Below are 16,164 nucleotides of genomic sequence, written 5' to 3'. Positions count from 1 at the left end.
GAGACTAAAGTGTTATTAAAACTCAGTCCAGCCTGACCCCTCACCAAGGGCCTTTCTCCCTGAAATAGAGACCACTCCCCTACTCTCTTGTATCTAGCACAAGCTGGCACCTTAAAGGTCAGAAGCCTTTGCACATCCGGCCTGCCGTTTGTACTTTGTCATGGAATCCTCACTTCCAGCCTGCTGCTATACTAACATCTCTGTAACATCTCACAATTGAGTACTTCGGGGAACACAAGCCAGGCAGCCCCACCCAGGTGGTTTTCTAGTTTTACAAAGCAGGAACCTAACGGCTTGCATCCAACCACACACACACAGAACTGATAAATGCCAGACCCAGCACAGTGAGGCTGGTCCCCACATCACAGGCTGACACGCTGAAGAACAACTCTGTCTTACATCACTGTTTCTCAACCAAACAGGAGCCAGCAGTCACACTGAAGCTCAACTCCAGATCAGTCCTTAAAACTAATCCCCTTCTGGAAGGAAGGTTAAATCGCCCCCTCATTAGAAGATCGCTTCTGCTCAGGCCTGCTGGGCCACTTACAAAATGCTTCCTCGAGGATGCCTTGTTTCCAGGCCTCTGGGGATACCTGACATACTCCAACAATAAAGCCTTATTCTCCAATTAAGTAAACTTGGAATCACTCAAATATTAAGTGTGGAAAGATTGCTGTATTTTAACTGGTATAATTCAAGGAGGGGAGGAGCTGCATGCCAGAACAGATTCAGGACAACAGCTTTATGGACCAAAGCCCTCTCTACGGAGCATGGCCCCCAAATTAGAGAGGTGGTTAGTGCTCTGAGCTATCTCAGTTCTCACAATTAGCAGAGCGATCTGTAATCTTAACCCTGGAGGGGCTAAGGCAGGAGGATCTCAGGTCTGGGGCCAGACTAGATCACATGGTAAGACCCACCTCGGTGAGGGAGGGGATAACATGATTCTAGTACTAATCAGACGCAAAGATAAACACCCTTTCCTCTGAACACCTGCCACTAGACTGTCCCCTCCTGTGCATCTGAAACAGAAAGCAGGTTTGTAAATGTACTGTTAACAGTTGTCACCAGGTGAGGCGTGTGGAGCTAGCCATCACTGCAGGGAGATTTGGCTGCATGAGAAAGACATTGTGAGGGAATCACTGTGCTGACCTAACACTGGCAATGAGGGTAGGTTCACTCACAAGCTACACCAGGTCCCCCTAGCAACACTTGCATACCTTTTAAAACCACACCAAACAGAGGACTATAGAAAAGTCACTAAAATTCTTACCTTACAAGCATTAGAGCCTGAGTTTTATCCCCAGACCCCACATAAACAAAAGCCAGTGTGGTGATATATATATAATTTATGGTAACACCGAGAGCTGGAGAGGTAGAAACAGGCAGATACTCTGGGCTCACTAGTCAGACAACTCAGCTTGCTTTGTTACTTCAGGACAGGGTAAGATCTTTTCAAACAAACAATGTGGATTATGCCCGAGGTGAGACAATACCCATCCTGGTCCTCTGAAATTCACATACATAGACACATACACACACACACACACACACACACACACACACACACACACACACACACACACAGAGTAAGCCAGAAATGTCCCCAGAGCACACTCGGATTACCACACCACAGAATCTATTCTACCATTTGCTCTTCCCACTGCCAGGGCTCTCTTTCTCTCCACTTTCTGTCTATTCAGTCTGCACAGTCTACATCCCCAGGTGACCTACTTGGTCCTCCCGTAAGGGTTTATTAACAGACACCTTCTTCCATACTTCTAACATTCATGTCCAAATCATAGCAGTGAGCATAGCTAGACTTGCAGTCTGGCTCCCCGGCCCCACCCTTGCTGTTTGTTACTCAGCAGTTGTGAAATGTATGAGCTGCCCTCTCTACGGCCCCTGGCTTGTGTATCCTTTAGACACTCAGAGCTAATGCTAAAGCCCCATGCATGGCACAGAGTAGACATTAATTAAATGCTGTGGCATCATCCGTGCCTTTGTTAAAATGAGGGGCTTATTCCTTTACATTTCTAGCAGGGTTAGGCCTGCTTCTGAGGAGACAGTACACACCTCTGTGAAGTCTTCCCTTCCCCAGGAGAAAGCAAGGTTACGTTTCTCAACCTGCAGATCCATCACTGACCCACCACCTCTCCAATTCTAATGTAAGACATTTCTGGGAATTCTGTTACAGGGCAGTCTAATGAAAAGGAGTCAGGATCGGACTTTGAGATTCTTTAATTTCTTGTGTACTTGTGTGTAAGGTTGCCGGTTCGAGAACCCCGTGAGAACGGCTGGAGATAACCACAGCAGCAACAGCAGCAACAAAACCAGCCCTGTGGGTTGCCCTGCCTCCAAAGGAAATTTCAAATGCTTGAGAGATTGTTTTTGGTACATGAGCAAAATATTTAAGTCTCTCTCGGAGTCATAAATGTCTGGGAGCCTGTTCCTTTGCATGTGCTCGTAGTGTTGGTCCAGTCACATCCTACCGATAAATCAGAAGGCGATGAGGGAGAAGAGGCACTCTGGAAGATTCCGTTCTAGTGATAGATAGGTCAAGGAATGAGTGAAGGTGTGGAGAAGAGCAGATGGACCCTCATAGAAGTCTTTCCAGACAGCTCTGGCATTTGGAGACAGCCCTGGAGCCTGGCAGTGAGCCCCAGTTGAGCTTTTATTAGGAAGGGCCCCACCCTTCAACACTTGCCGCCGATGGCCCCATTCCCGGATGTTCTTCTCTGTTCCCAGTAAACAGTGAGTGGCAGCATATTGATCAGGAGCCCTTTGAGCCCCCCCCCACACAGTCCCTTTGCTGTTATGCCAAGTCTCCCAGAGGTCAGTGTGAAGGAAAACACCCTCTCTCTGTCTCCTTTTCCAGATGTCCTTGGGCCAGCAGCAGTCCGCAAGAGGAGTGGCTTGTCTGCGGTGCAAGGGAATGTGCTCCGGCTTCGAGCCTCATTCGTGGAGGTAATGGATTTCGTCAAGGAGACTGTCTGCTTTTGTTTCTTGACTGTCCTGTCCAAAACTGTGGGTGGTTCTCTTTGCTGAGACGGTGTAGGATGCATGCTAGGAAGGGCAACTTGGAGAATGAACCTTCCTGCTTGTCCTAATCCAGGAATGAGCAGATGCTGTAAAGATCTTGAGGAGTGTAAGGAAAAATACTTTGCACTTCATAAACCATGTCAAGGTAGATGCTCTCTGGTCCAGCAAGAATTATGCCCTTGTTTTGTTTTTCTTTGTTTGTTTGTTTGTTTGTTTGTTTTCCTATAACTAAACCTCTGACAGGAAGCAACTTAAGGGAGCAAGGGTTTCTTCTGGCTCACATTTGGAGGAGATACCATCTGCATGGAAAGGAGGGGGACCCAGGGTAACAGGGATGCAGTTAGTACTCCTCAAATCCCTTAGTGGAACAGGATGCAGAGGCCAGATAGGAAGTAGAGCTGGCCTATGAAAACCCCATGGCCCACTCCCATGGACCCGGTTCTTCCAGCAAGGCTCCTCCACTTAAAGTTTCTATAACCATATAAAACAGCTACCAGCTGGGACCAAGGATTCAAACACATGAGCCTGTAGAAGAGATTTTTACATACAAGGCACAATAGATGTCTATGGGAAGATGCATTTGGGGATGCCTTTAGGGAAGGATTGTCCCCTCTCTGATCTGAAGGTGGCCTTGTTCTTACCTCAGCAGCTTCTCTGGGGTGGGTTTTAACTTAGGCGTGGGTTCTAAAATAGAGATCAAAGGTAGAGCTGGGGAGAGAGTTCTGTTGGTAAAGTGTTTGCCTTGCAAACATGAGAACTTGATTTTCTTTCCCCAAACTCAAGTGTCTCTGAGGAGACAGAGACAGGAGGATCCCTAGGGCTTGCTGACCACCCAGGCTAGCCTTGGCAAATTCCAGCATAACCTTTGTTGGAACTGCTGGAGCAATGAGAGACCTTCTCTCAAATTGCAAGGAAGACAGCACCTGAGAAATGACACCAAAAGTCGTCCTCTGACTTTGCACACATGCTCTCTCCCTCTCTGTCTCTCTCTCTCTGTCTCTCTGTCTCCCTGTCTCTGTCTCTCTGTCTCTCTCTGTCTCTGTCTCTCTCTGTCTCTCTCTGTCTCTCTCTGTCTCTCTCTCTCTCCCTCTCTCTCTCTCTCTCTCTCTCTCTCTCTCTCTCACACACACACACACACACACACACACACACACACACACAGAGTCAAAGGCATTCTGTCCACAGTACGTGAAGACCAGGACCTGTAATTCACATATGTACATTAGGAGTGCCCGGTCCAACTAGATTTCCTGAATCTGCCTTTCTTTTTTATCACCGAGGGCTCTGAAACAATGTTGAGGCTGCCAATCAACATAATGGCCCAGAAATCTTCACATCAGCCTCAGTGTGGATATTGGCTCTAGAACTATGCAGGGCACAACCTGGTGACTGCCTCTGCCACCACGGACTGGAAGGATATACTCCACAGAATGCAATAGTAAACCAAGAGCTTTTGTTCTTAGTGTCTTACTATTGCTTGAGCATTTAATACAGATCAAAATTCCCCAGGTGTTCCCTAAGATGCTGAGATCTATGAGATTGCAGTTGAAAAATATCTGCCATACATGAGCCCTTATCTCAAAAGAAATCAGCCTACTTATAATGAGCAAACGCTTCTATCTTGAAATAGTGAAGCAATATTATACATTAGATAGTATTTACTTTTTTGCAAGTATGTACAAGTAAAGTGAGTGACTGGGATGAATTTACTAAATGGCATGGTGTGACCTTAGGCTTAAAGGAAACATAGCCTCTAGCTCTTAAATATCTGCACTACCGTGGGTTGTGAGCTTTTGAAGCTCTGCCCCATTCCTTGACTCCATTTCCTGACAGACCTCAGCCTCAGAGGAGCACACATGTTCTTCCACATGGAAGGGACCCAGCAAGTCAAACAACCCAGGCCTTTATCCACTAAGAAACTTCCTCCCTCACTTGCTTCCGGCAGCAAGGTTCACCTATTCCTTGTTTAACCATTTGAGCAGACTGTGTGGCCTTGAGGGAAGTTAACTTAGCCATCATGTCAGCTCTACTGGTCCTAATCTTCCTTCCATCAGAGTCCCAGACAATATTGAGGGGTCTCTAACTCTCTGTGGACAGCTAGATAGTCTCTGTACCTGAGACAGAGAGTAAAGGTTCCCTCAGCAAGGCTCAGTCTTGGGCTGCTGCTACTCAGCACCGTAAGAGGGTCCTGTAGTGTATGTGCTTGGTTTGTCTGGTTGTTTATGGAGACAGGACAAGTCTGGCCCCATCCCTCATGCTTCCTTGGAACAGAAGTCTCTTGGTGGTGTTTTAAGCCTTATGTTTTCTTATCACCGTGCCCATGGTTTTTAAACCAAGTGAATTTCTTGAGCAGCATATATTGTATTTGGAGGTCTAACCTAGAACATGCCATCTTGCACTTGGTCATACTAGGAGCTTAAAGCCAACCTATGTTGATACAGTGATGTCGCAGCATCTCAACGGGGGTGGGGAGTATACTTTCTACACAGCTTCATGTCCCAGTTTTCATGGTAGGTAATTGAAAATATTGTGTTTTTACAATTGTAAAGCAACAGAAGCAACTCTAGAAGAAAAAGAAATGTGGGGGGGGGGCTCACGGCTCACAGTTCTAGAAGGTATGCAGTCCATCTTGGTGGGAAAGGCATGACAGTGGGGGCATGAGGCTGGCCCATTGTATTGCATCGGCAGTCCAGAAGAGACAGCAATCAGGAAGTGGGGACTATCTATAAAATATCAATGGCTTCCATCCCCCCAGTGACACTCTTCCTTCAGCAAAGCTCTACTCCCTAAAGTTTTATAATCTTCCACACATCACCATTAGCTGGAGCCAGTTGTCCAAACACATGAGCTGAGCCGAAGAAGGGTAGTTTATATTCAAATCACAACAGATATTTAAATGACTGAACTTTAGTCAACCTGGTTTGAAGGGAAAGCCTGCAGCTAGTAGACTTAACTAATACAGAACAGGATACAATTCCCAGTTATCCACAAAGAGAGGAGAATTTGCCACTTTAATGGCACTTAGGTTCTTTTGGGGTGTGAATGTGTCCCTCACGATGTGAGTTAGGGTACACAAGACCCTGACAAGAGTTATGGTAGAGTGGCTTCCTCATCTGTTGTGGTGCAGCAGTGTGCCCAGTGGTAAGAGCATGAATATGCTTGAAGAGATCTCAAAGATTACATCCTCCTGTTTGTTAATATCTCCCCATCTCAAATGGTTTGCACTCCCATCAGTTTAGGCAGCATCCTGGGATCCCCCATTAACCAAAACAGCCCAGAACAACCTCCACATCCAGTGTCACCTGTGGGGTATAAGGAGATCAGACGGTCAAATGGATCAGAAAGGGCTTATAGCCAGGCCTCTCCAGTGTCCCAACATACTAGGCTTTTCTGTCTGAGTCTGCTGTTGTCATCTTTCAAGTAAAAAACGATTATCACAGTCCATCACCAACCTTGTAGCCTGCCTCTCAGAATGAATGAGATGCCCACTTATACATTACAGGAGACTCCTTTCTTTGAGACCAAAAAGAATCGACTTCTCAAGTACAGACTGCAATGCCCTTAAGGTTTTTCTCTCCTGTGGTGCTGGGATAAATCCTCTTCCCCATGGCAGCCTACCAAACTTGAACTCCAAGATGTAAGCACCCCAGATAACATTCTGCCCATCAAGCCACACAAGACGCAGCCTGAAACGAAACAAAAGTAGGGCTTATTTTAGCCTACCTTACCTCAATGTTCTCCAGACTTCAGACCACAGAACTCCAGGCTCTCTCATCTGTGTCTGACCTACTCGCATTTGGGAGTGAGTTAGGGCTAGCAGAAGCATGCCGTAGCCCATATAATTCTATTGCAGTTCAACCTTCTGTTGCTTCATGTTAAAGTTCCCTCTCCTTCTGCCATGCTAATTGTGAGCTCCTTGAAGGTTCCAGTTGAACCTCCTCATCAAATGTGATGCACTTTTCAAGCCCCACCCTGCCACACACACACAAACCAAAAGAGCACTATTGAAATGTGGGGCCTGATGATCCTTCACTTAGGGAGGCTGGATGTTTTTGTCCACATCCCATGCTTCTACCCACTGGATGACAGAGGCATCAATCATCCTAACAATAATAATGAAAACTGTCAACATTGCTAACCACCCACTGAGGAACATGATCGGGCTCAAGGGACCATGGATGTAAGACAATGTAACCATACTTCTGACAGCCTGGTGTAAAAACAAGCAGGGCTCTTTCAGGATGCTTCATCATCATCTCTGCAGTCGGTCTTAACGTTACTCACTTTCTTTTAAAATCTCTTAAATTGCATGCACTGGGGTGTCTAAGACACTGCACAGCAAACCTTGGTGACAGGCCTTTGAAGGGAGGGGAGAACACTTTTCTTCTCACACCATGGAACTCTCTAGAGTTCCTAAACCTTAACAGCATGACACAAAACAGCCAAACACTTTCTTTTATTAATTGTCAGAGAGAGAGGCATCGGGGCTTTCAAGTGAACTTGAAATTTCCCCAGAATGTATCTTTTCCTCCTGGGCCCCTGTCAGAGCCACCCTCCCTGGACATCAATCTCCCCTCTCCCCTCTCCTCTCTCCCCTCTCCCCCCTCCCCTACCCCCTACCCCCAAAAAGGTTTTACTCAGTTCACTCCCTTCCCCTGGCTTCTGTCCACAAATCTGAAAAACTTCCCACCCGATCTCACTTCAGTGGGCATGCTGAAGAATTTTGACCAGAACTTAGGCAGCTCATGAATCTTAGGAGACAATTTTAATGACTCTTAAGAGCAGAAAACTTAGCATGCATTTTTTGTAAAGGGCCAAGCAATAAATATTTTAGGTTTTGCAGGTCAGAGGGCCTCTGTTGCAAGTCCTCAACTGTGCAGTTCCAGCCCCAACGCAACCAAGGATCCACAACAACAACAACAACAACAACAACAACAAAGCATGGCTGCATTTCAATAAAACTTTATTTGTAAAAAGTAAGTCAGGGGCCAGGTTCAGGCCACAATCCAAACACATTTTAAATCAATTAACATTTAACATGATAACCATCAGGACGACACTGCAGCTTCTTGTTTACAACCAACAGGGGACACATCCTTCTCAGGTGATATTTGCATCCTGAATTCCCCAAAGCTAGACAGAAAAAGACAGGGGTGCTGCCTCGATGCCATTCCCTGTCCTAAAGACCTTGTCCCTCCATTGCCAGTCTGTCCAGGTTAACAAAGTGAAATTTGGTGCTTGATTTCAAGACAGTAGATGCCACTGTTAGAGCTGAAGCACATCTTCTCTGGAGGATGGTCTCACTTGCTTCCACTGTTCCCCCAGGAAAATATGCAAGTCTTGTAAATGCAGCCAGGAGGAGCACTGCCTAAGCTCTGACCTGGACGATGATCGGAAAATTGGGCGCCTGCTGATGGACTCCAAGTACGCCACTCTCACCGCCAGGGTGAAAGGCGGGGACGGCATCCGCATCTATAAGAGGAACCGCATGATCATGACCAACCCCATTGCCACCGGCAAAGACCCCACCTTTGACACTATTACCTACGAGTGGGCTCCCCCAGGAGTCACCCAGAAACTGGTAAGACTATCTTCTTCTACTTGAGCGATTATTTTTCTTCCCTCTTAAGTATGAGCTGCGACACGGATTTCAGAAATTCAGGGACAAGGTAGGAATGGCTGTACTTTCAGCTCTACTCCTGGCTCAGGTAATGATGAAGCACAGAGATTCTAGACCTCAGTTTTTCTCACCTACAGAATGGATCGAGGTAGTCATAGATACTCTTGAGGGCTTTCTGGTTCTAGAATGGGGGCATTCACTGGGGTTTTTAGGCTCTTTGCTTCTGAGCTAGGGATATTTGTCATGGTTCTCTGAATGTTCTTTTTTTCTCTGCAAGATGCTCATTTCCATATAAAATCATCAGGATTCCTCAACAAGCCTATGGGGAAACAGAGGAAGAGTCCTTTCTCTTCAGACACAGAGGGCTGTTGATCTTAGATGAAAGATCAACTCTTAAGTATCCAGGAACTTCACCCAGATTCCTTTACACACCAAGAAGCAGAGAGTGGCTTCTGCAAGTTGTCCAGGTGAAGCAGGGGCTGATGGCTGGCCAGAGTGGCATCTGTGCAGTGACAGAGCCAGGGCATGCCATGGGATTCAGACATCCCCTCTGCCCTCAGCACCTAGGTTGTGCAAGCCAACAAGTGGTACTCACAAGTCAGTGGGACACAAGCCATCAAGTCATAAAGAACTGGCTGAGGGTATCAGGAAGCAGCTGGTGAAAGCCCCGGATTTGCTCCCCATCTAATCAGGGGCAGCCATCGAAGGGCCATGATGAATGCTGCTTTGTAAAACCTCCTGGCTACAAAGACCCCCCTGTCTGCTCTGCAGCTGGCTGGTCTCAGTTTTGGCACAGGTCAACACTCTTTTGACTCACTACTCCCCTCTCTGTTTCATTCTGCTTTCAATCAGGTCTGGCCTGATTGAATTTTGGAAGTGGGACAGAATCTTGCTGTCCATCACCCTTCCCTACCAGAACGAGAGCTAGAGAACTCTACCAGCCTTCCAAGCTGGTGCCCATCCGCTTGCCCTTATGCCTTTGTATTTAGTATTACTGCACACTGATCACCAAACTAAGAGTATTTCAACCACAGCCTTGTGTGATGTCCCTATGTCTTAGACACACACTGTTATAGGGAAACAGTCTCAGAGAGAGCCTGCAATTAGCCAGATGCCCAGCTAACTTGATTTAGGTGGAGCCAAGCCTTGATCTCAGACCTCCATGCCTACCCCTGTCAAAACCTAGGTTGCTTCAACCCCAATTCTAGCCAGGTCATTAGGGCTGGTAAATGGAAGAGAAGGCAAACAAGAGACTTAGCCTATTTGAAAGCAGGCTTCCACAAAGGGAAAAAAGGCTGAATGGGCTTTGGTCACTAGTTTGGAAAGGAGAGAGAAAAAGCAGGAAGAGGAAGCCAGCATCTACTGAGCAGTCTGAATGTATGTCTTCTGAGTGTCTGCCACTCCCTCCATGTCACAGCCACTCTGTGGATGAGTGTGTCACAGCCCATTTTAAGGGGGAGCCCACATGTGAGTCTCATGCCTCATGATCTGTCCTCACCCCCAATGTGACCACTGATATCAGCAGTGATCTGCCTCCCAACTGAGCCCAGCACACCTCAGCATTCTACTAAATACAGTACTCTGGGAACTGTCACCTGCAGGTGACATGTGATTGACATGACAAAAAAAACAAAAAAAACAAAAAAACAATAACAAAACAAAACAAAAAAACCCTCCTTTATTGTTCTTAGCTAATAGCAAGAGAAATGTCAGGAAAGAAATGCCTTGGGCTGGGGGCTGCATGCCCTGACTCAAGTAGGTTCTACTGAAAAACCTAGGAAATAGTCCTTTGCTGGTCCCTTGACTCTCAGCATAGCTGATGTTCATGGATTCTAGAATCTCTCCACCTGAGATATCCCTGAGAGATGCAGAGCAGAACACTCGATTGGCAGTTCTTGAGAAATGCCTTGGTTAACAGTCATGCCATAATCCACTTGTTATTTCTCAATAACTAAAATTAAAAAGCCACTATACTTGCTGCCCTCTAATACAGGGTCGGGAAGAATCCCTTCTCAGATGGGGCACCAGCGATGTGGTGTTTATTCCAGTGCTGGCTAGTGGGTCTTGGCCTCCTTGGCTAGGTAGGGTCCTTTGTCCCCCTTGACTCTCTTTAAGCTGTTAGCTGGAGCCAACCAGCAACTTCTCACTCTCTGTTGTGAGTATGGAGACAAGGCTGCCTGGGTCCTCTCCTACTGGTCATGAAACCTGCCCTGCACCTAATAGATGACCGAATTGAAATTCACAGGATCAGGCACTTGGGGAGATGGGTTATTTGCTGAGGCTGCCCCCCATCATCCCAGGACTCTGGCCACCTTTTGTTTCTGGGAAAGTACTTGAAAAGCAACTGAACATGTGCAAACAAATATACCTGGAGTTGACCAAGGGTACTAGGAGCATTTTTATGCCAGCAAAGACTGAGATGGGAGGTGGAGGTGGTTCCTGGAATCTCGGACACAGCCAACAAATAGGTACCCACAGTCAGATGTCAATCTATCTGAAGGTAGGCACGTGATTCTTGTTTTAGAATTTACTTACTAAAAACCCAGTGACTACCAGGCCTGCAACATACTCAGCCCAGATTCTTCTCCCGTATTGGTCAGCTTCCCAAATTCACAAGATAATCAACTTATAAGGAGGAAAGGGTGTTTGGGCTCCTGGTTCTGGATGATGTGGGTCTGTGTAGGGACATGAGGAAAGCTTCTCCCTTCACAACAAGGAAGCAAGAAAGGGCCAGGGTTTCTCTCTACCCCTTCAAAGGCTTGTTCCAAATTGACCTATAAGCCCCATTACACTCCACCTCTTTCAAGTGCCCACCAAGGAGCACCCAGCAGGAAACCAACCCATTAACAAGTGACTCTTTAGGGACAGCCAGCACTCACATTGTGGCACTTCTGCTCACTAATATCAGACAGTAGCTTAAGCTGCTCACTGTGATTTTCAGTAGGAGTTTACATGTTACTTCCCCTAATTCCAAGTGATTCTAGTTCCAAGTTTCGAGATTGAGGCCAGCTGGGTTCACAGAGGATGGACAGTGGGAGCCAGGCAAGCTGGTCATGAGGGACAAGGCAGAGGTGGAAAGAAGTCAGCCAGAATAACCAGCTTGTCTCTCAGTTTCTCTTACTGTGACCTTGACCTTTCTCACCCCCTAGCCTCCCATCCCTGGGACCCACTAAGCAGAAGATCTTTGGCTATGAAGGAAGCACTATTTCTCTGTGGACACGTTAACATTCAGACAATTGCCAGTCACATAGACAAGGGGTGCTATTGACTGAGACCCTATGGATTCTACACTTAGAGGTGCTGACATGTATTTTAAAATTAATAAACCATAAAATACCATATTCTCATAATGATCTCATTATACTCTTCTAAGAAAAGCAATTTAAAACCAGATTTATTTTTCTTTTAATCAGGAGTATTGCCCGTGAGGTAAATGAAGTGAAAATGTTCCATTTGGAAGGGAACAATATCCGCGCCGCAAAGCCTTTGAATCTAAAATGAGCCTCATTTTGGTGAAAACCAAAAATGAGAATCTGTAGCTATGCCTTAGGCAAGGAAAGACTCATGCAAGTCCCTCTAAGGTGTTACCAATAGTCACGCACTTCTTCCCGGAACATTCCTGAGTTTTCAAACTCTCAAAGCACCAGGAACTTGCCTCGATTCAGTTTCCCTGCTAGATACTTAGAGTCCCAGCTGATTTATCTCATACATTTGTTTCGTGCTAGTGTCTCCTTGAAAAGTCGTTATCTTAGTCCATTTCCCCGTGCTGCTGTAACAAAACACATGGCAGAAACAGCTTGAGAAAAAGGGCTTATTTTGGCTTCCATTTTGAAAGGGTAGAGCCAGCGCATCGCCGTGGGAAGCCACGGTGGCAGGAGCAGCTCGTGGCCTTGGCACCGGGAGCATATGACCAGTGATTGCTCACATCTCAGTAGAGCAGGAAACAGGGGGAGTGAATGCTGGAACTGGGAGTAGGTTATAAATCCCGAGGCATGCCCCCTCAGTCATGCACCTCCCAAAGCTTTTACAGCACCCTAGAATAACACCACCAGCAAAGAACACAGTTTTTGGACACATGAGCCCTGGGAGACATTCCATAGTCAGACAATAGCAGTAGCATAAGGGTTTAGACCAACTCTCTGCCTCAGTGACTGAGATTTATCCCCAGAAAGCAGATTCTTGGGTGTCACAACTGCTCTGATGAACCGGGGACTTGTGCTTGGGAATCTATGTTTTAGGGACTTTTCCAAAAGCTTCACACACACACTGGGTCAGTTAACAAACATGGCTGCTAAGTATAGGAGAAAGGGCACAGATAGGAAAGTGAGAGGAAAGGAAAATTCAGTAGGCCTTGGAAGCCTATTCCCGAATTCCAGAGCCTGTAGGGCTTGCATGGTGCACATTTTTTGCATCAGAGAAACATATACAGACAGAGGGGTAAAGGCAGCTGTAGTTTCACAGCTAGCATGCCTAGGATCAGGATCTCAGTCTAAGTGGGCTAAATCCAGAAACTTTACTGGTTGAGTTAGAAGAAGAAGGTAAATACTCAACACACACACACACACACACACTCACACACACACACACTCACATCACAGGAAGAAATAGAGGGAAGGGGACAAGGAACATGCATGTATGCTTCAGTCACTGCTAAGAGTGGAAGATCCACAGTTTTTTGTTCTAAGTAGATTGTGTCAGCTTCTATGACCATGAGCAACAGTCACCTGACATAGTCTCTTCCACTCCATCCCCCTCTAGGGCCTGCAGTACATGGAACTCATCCCCAAGGAGAGGCAGCCTGTGACAGGCACTGAGGGTGCCCTCTACCGCCGACGCCAGCTCATGCATCAGCTCCCTATCTATGACCAGGACCCCTCTCGATGCCGTGGACTTGTGGAGAATGAGCTGAAAGCTATGGAGGAGTTCGTCAAGCACTACAAGAGCGAGGCCCTTGGGGTGGGTGAGGTGGCCCTCCCAGGGCAGGGAGGCTTGCCCAAGGAAGAAAACAAGACACAGGAAAAGCCAGAGGGCACAGAGACCACTGCCCCAACCACCAATGGCAGCCTGGGTGATCCATCCAAAGAAGTGGAATACGTGAGTGTCCCTGTCTCTGGTCTGGCTAAAGCTGCCCAGGCTAGGGCTATGCTGTCAGGGTCCCACCTTACCATACCACCTCTTATGCATGTGTTTAGTCATGTTCAATGTATGAGGCAGATACTTGTTACTCTGTGTCAGATATCACACATGGAAAATAACACCAGGCCATTGCCCTATGGAAAGGATCATAGGCTAGCACAGCAGTTCTCAACCTGTGGGTCGTGACCCCTTTGGCAACCCTCTAACTCCAAAAATACTTACATTCCAATCCATAACAGTTTTAAACTTACAGTGATGAAGTAGCCATGAAAATAAGTGGGCGGTGGGGGGGTCAGCACAACCTGAGGAACTGTATTAAAGGGTTGCAGCGTTAGGAAGGTTTAGGAGCACAGCCCCAGGAGAATGCCAGCAATGAGCCAATGGTCACAGCTTAGGAACAGGGCATCTAGCTTCCCTGTGGGGAAGAGACAGACTCTGAAAATGTGGTAAGGACAACTGATGTGCAAGGAGTAACTCAGGACCACCCAAGCAATAGACTTGGAGCAGGAGCCTTGTACCTTTGAGCATTTGCAAACCCATGAACTAAAAGTTCAGGCAAACAAGGTACAATTGGCATCCTAATGGCAGTCCTGTGTGTCTGATGGTGTGACGAGCTGGGAGAGTGGATGACATGAGCTGGGAGGCCAGACTTGGTGAGTTTCACACTGTTCATTGGTCCATCATGTCAGCATCTCTTGGGTTTCAGGAAATCAAGGAAGGAGAGGTCACTGCCCCATATCGGTGGGAACAGCCTCATGTTGGACTGAGGACCTGAAGAGGCAAGCTATGGGTCAGAAACAGGGCATGGTTCCAGTTGTGTGGTTGACAGTTTTCCTTAGTGACTGTGTGGAACATACACATATCTGGGGCCATCCTGAGAAAGCACAAAAGAGAAGCCCATGCTTCAGAGGTGAAATTCTCACGGATGGACTTGCCTTAAGCTGTTCCTCAGGCCGAGACTGGAACCATGGGGCTGATGACCACTCTGTTTCTATGCTGAGGGCCTTATCCTTACCCTTCATCCAAGGGGCCTCTTTTGCCCATACTTAACATTTGATTATGAAAGTCCCAGCACAGGGATCCCTCTGTTTGCTAGGTCATCATCACTGTGGCCAGGTTTTCTGACATAAGCAACTTAAGAAGGAAGGTTCCACTTTGCCTTATGATCTCAGAGGGCACTATGTGCTTGAAAAGGACATCACAGGAGAGGGATCATGGGGTTGATGGGAAGCATCTGATAGACAGAAAATGGGGGTGAGGAAATAGAGGTGGCCAAGGCTTGATAGAGCCTCTAGGTACAGGTCCACAGCAACCTACTTCCCAGATCTACCCAGGCCTTATCTCCTACCCTTTATCATCTACCAACACTGTCATAAGTCTTTATGAAGTGATGGTCTTTAGAAATGACCTCGCAAACACCCCCATACAAGAACTGTAGTAATCTCTTGGAAAATTCTCAACCCAGCCAAATGGATAAGCAAGATTAGCCATCATGGCCATGAGGTATGTCTTACAGGAAAGAGGCTGGCAATCTCTAGACAGACAATCCACAGATAGACAGCCCAAGAGCCTGGTTACCCTGTTCTTCCTGACTCTGGGTTACTTAAGTAGCTCCCAACTCTACCCCAACCTTGCCCGAACTTGGGATTGCCATCCAAGGAGCCGCAGCCTCATGCTCTTCTAGCTGAAAATTCCAACACTTGGGGTTTTTTTTAAACCTTATTATTTAACAGTGAGCTTTAGTTTTTTAGGTTATTTGTTTGTTTGTTTGTTTGTTTTAGTTATGTGTATATGCTGTGTATGTCCCTTGGTGGGTGTGTACATGTGGTAATGCAGGTGCCTGTGGATTCCAGAAGAGGGTATTGGGTTTGCTGAAACTAGAATTAATTACAGATGGCTGTGAGCTGACAGCTGTGGGTTCTAGGAACTGAATAAGGCACTGAGCCACCTCTCCAAGCCCTGTCAGTAAAAGTTAAAATCTTACTTCTTAGGGTGGATAGATGTGTCCATCCTAAGACTTTAAAGAGACTGGAATGGATATAGGTGTGACAGACTTTAAAGAGAAACTAAATCTAGTTACCATCATAGTTACTAGTTTTATAAATTGCTCCCCCATATCACCCCAATCCCATCCACTATTCACCCTTTAACACTTGTCAATGCTTGAAGAGTAAGTTCTAAAGAATTCCAACTTGGAAGTGAATCTCTTGATGTCATTGTGACTTCTCTGAATTGTCATCCCCAAGGAAGAGATGCTGTTTTGAGAACATACCTTGTCCTTGACTGGGCCCCACAGATTTGTTCAACATAGAACTGAAACAAAGATGCTCTGAGATTCTGAGATCTTGCCTGTACTTAACTATGGGGAA

At 46.6% G+C, this 16,164-nt stretch overlaps 1 protein-coding gene across 2 annotated transcripts in view; it reads left to right on the top strand.

Moving 5' to 3' along the window:
* Lmcd1 (LIM and cysteine rich domains 1) overlaps window positions 1–16,164 on the top strand; it is a 56,320-nt gene that overhangs the window by 28,257 nt on the left and 11,899 nt on the right. For both annotated transcript variants that reach the window (XM_021165072.2, XM_029478999.2), the window contains exons 2-4: window positions 2,876–2,964; window positions 8,365–8,620; window positions 13,418–13,753. In XM_021165072.2, coding sequence (XP_021020731.1) covers window positions 2,876–2,964; window positions 8,365–8,620; window positions 13,418–13,753 — 681 coding nt within the window. The remainder of the gene's footprint in view (window positions 1–2,875; window positions 2,965–8,364; window positions 8,621–13,417; window positions 13,754–16,164) is intronic.

The sequence above is a fragment of the Mus caroli genome, unplaced genomic scaffold (assembly GCF_978045245.1).
Source record: "Mus caroli unplaced genomic scaffold, Mus_caroli_1 scaffold_7, whole genome shotgun sequence".
Classification (NCBI taxonomy): domain Eukaryota; kingdom Metazoa; phylum Chordata; class Mammalia; order Rodentia; family Muridae; genus Mus; species Mus caroli.
The sequence above is the reverse complement of the archived record's forward strand: the minus strand, read 5'-3'. Positions and strand labels throughout refer to the sequence as shown.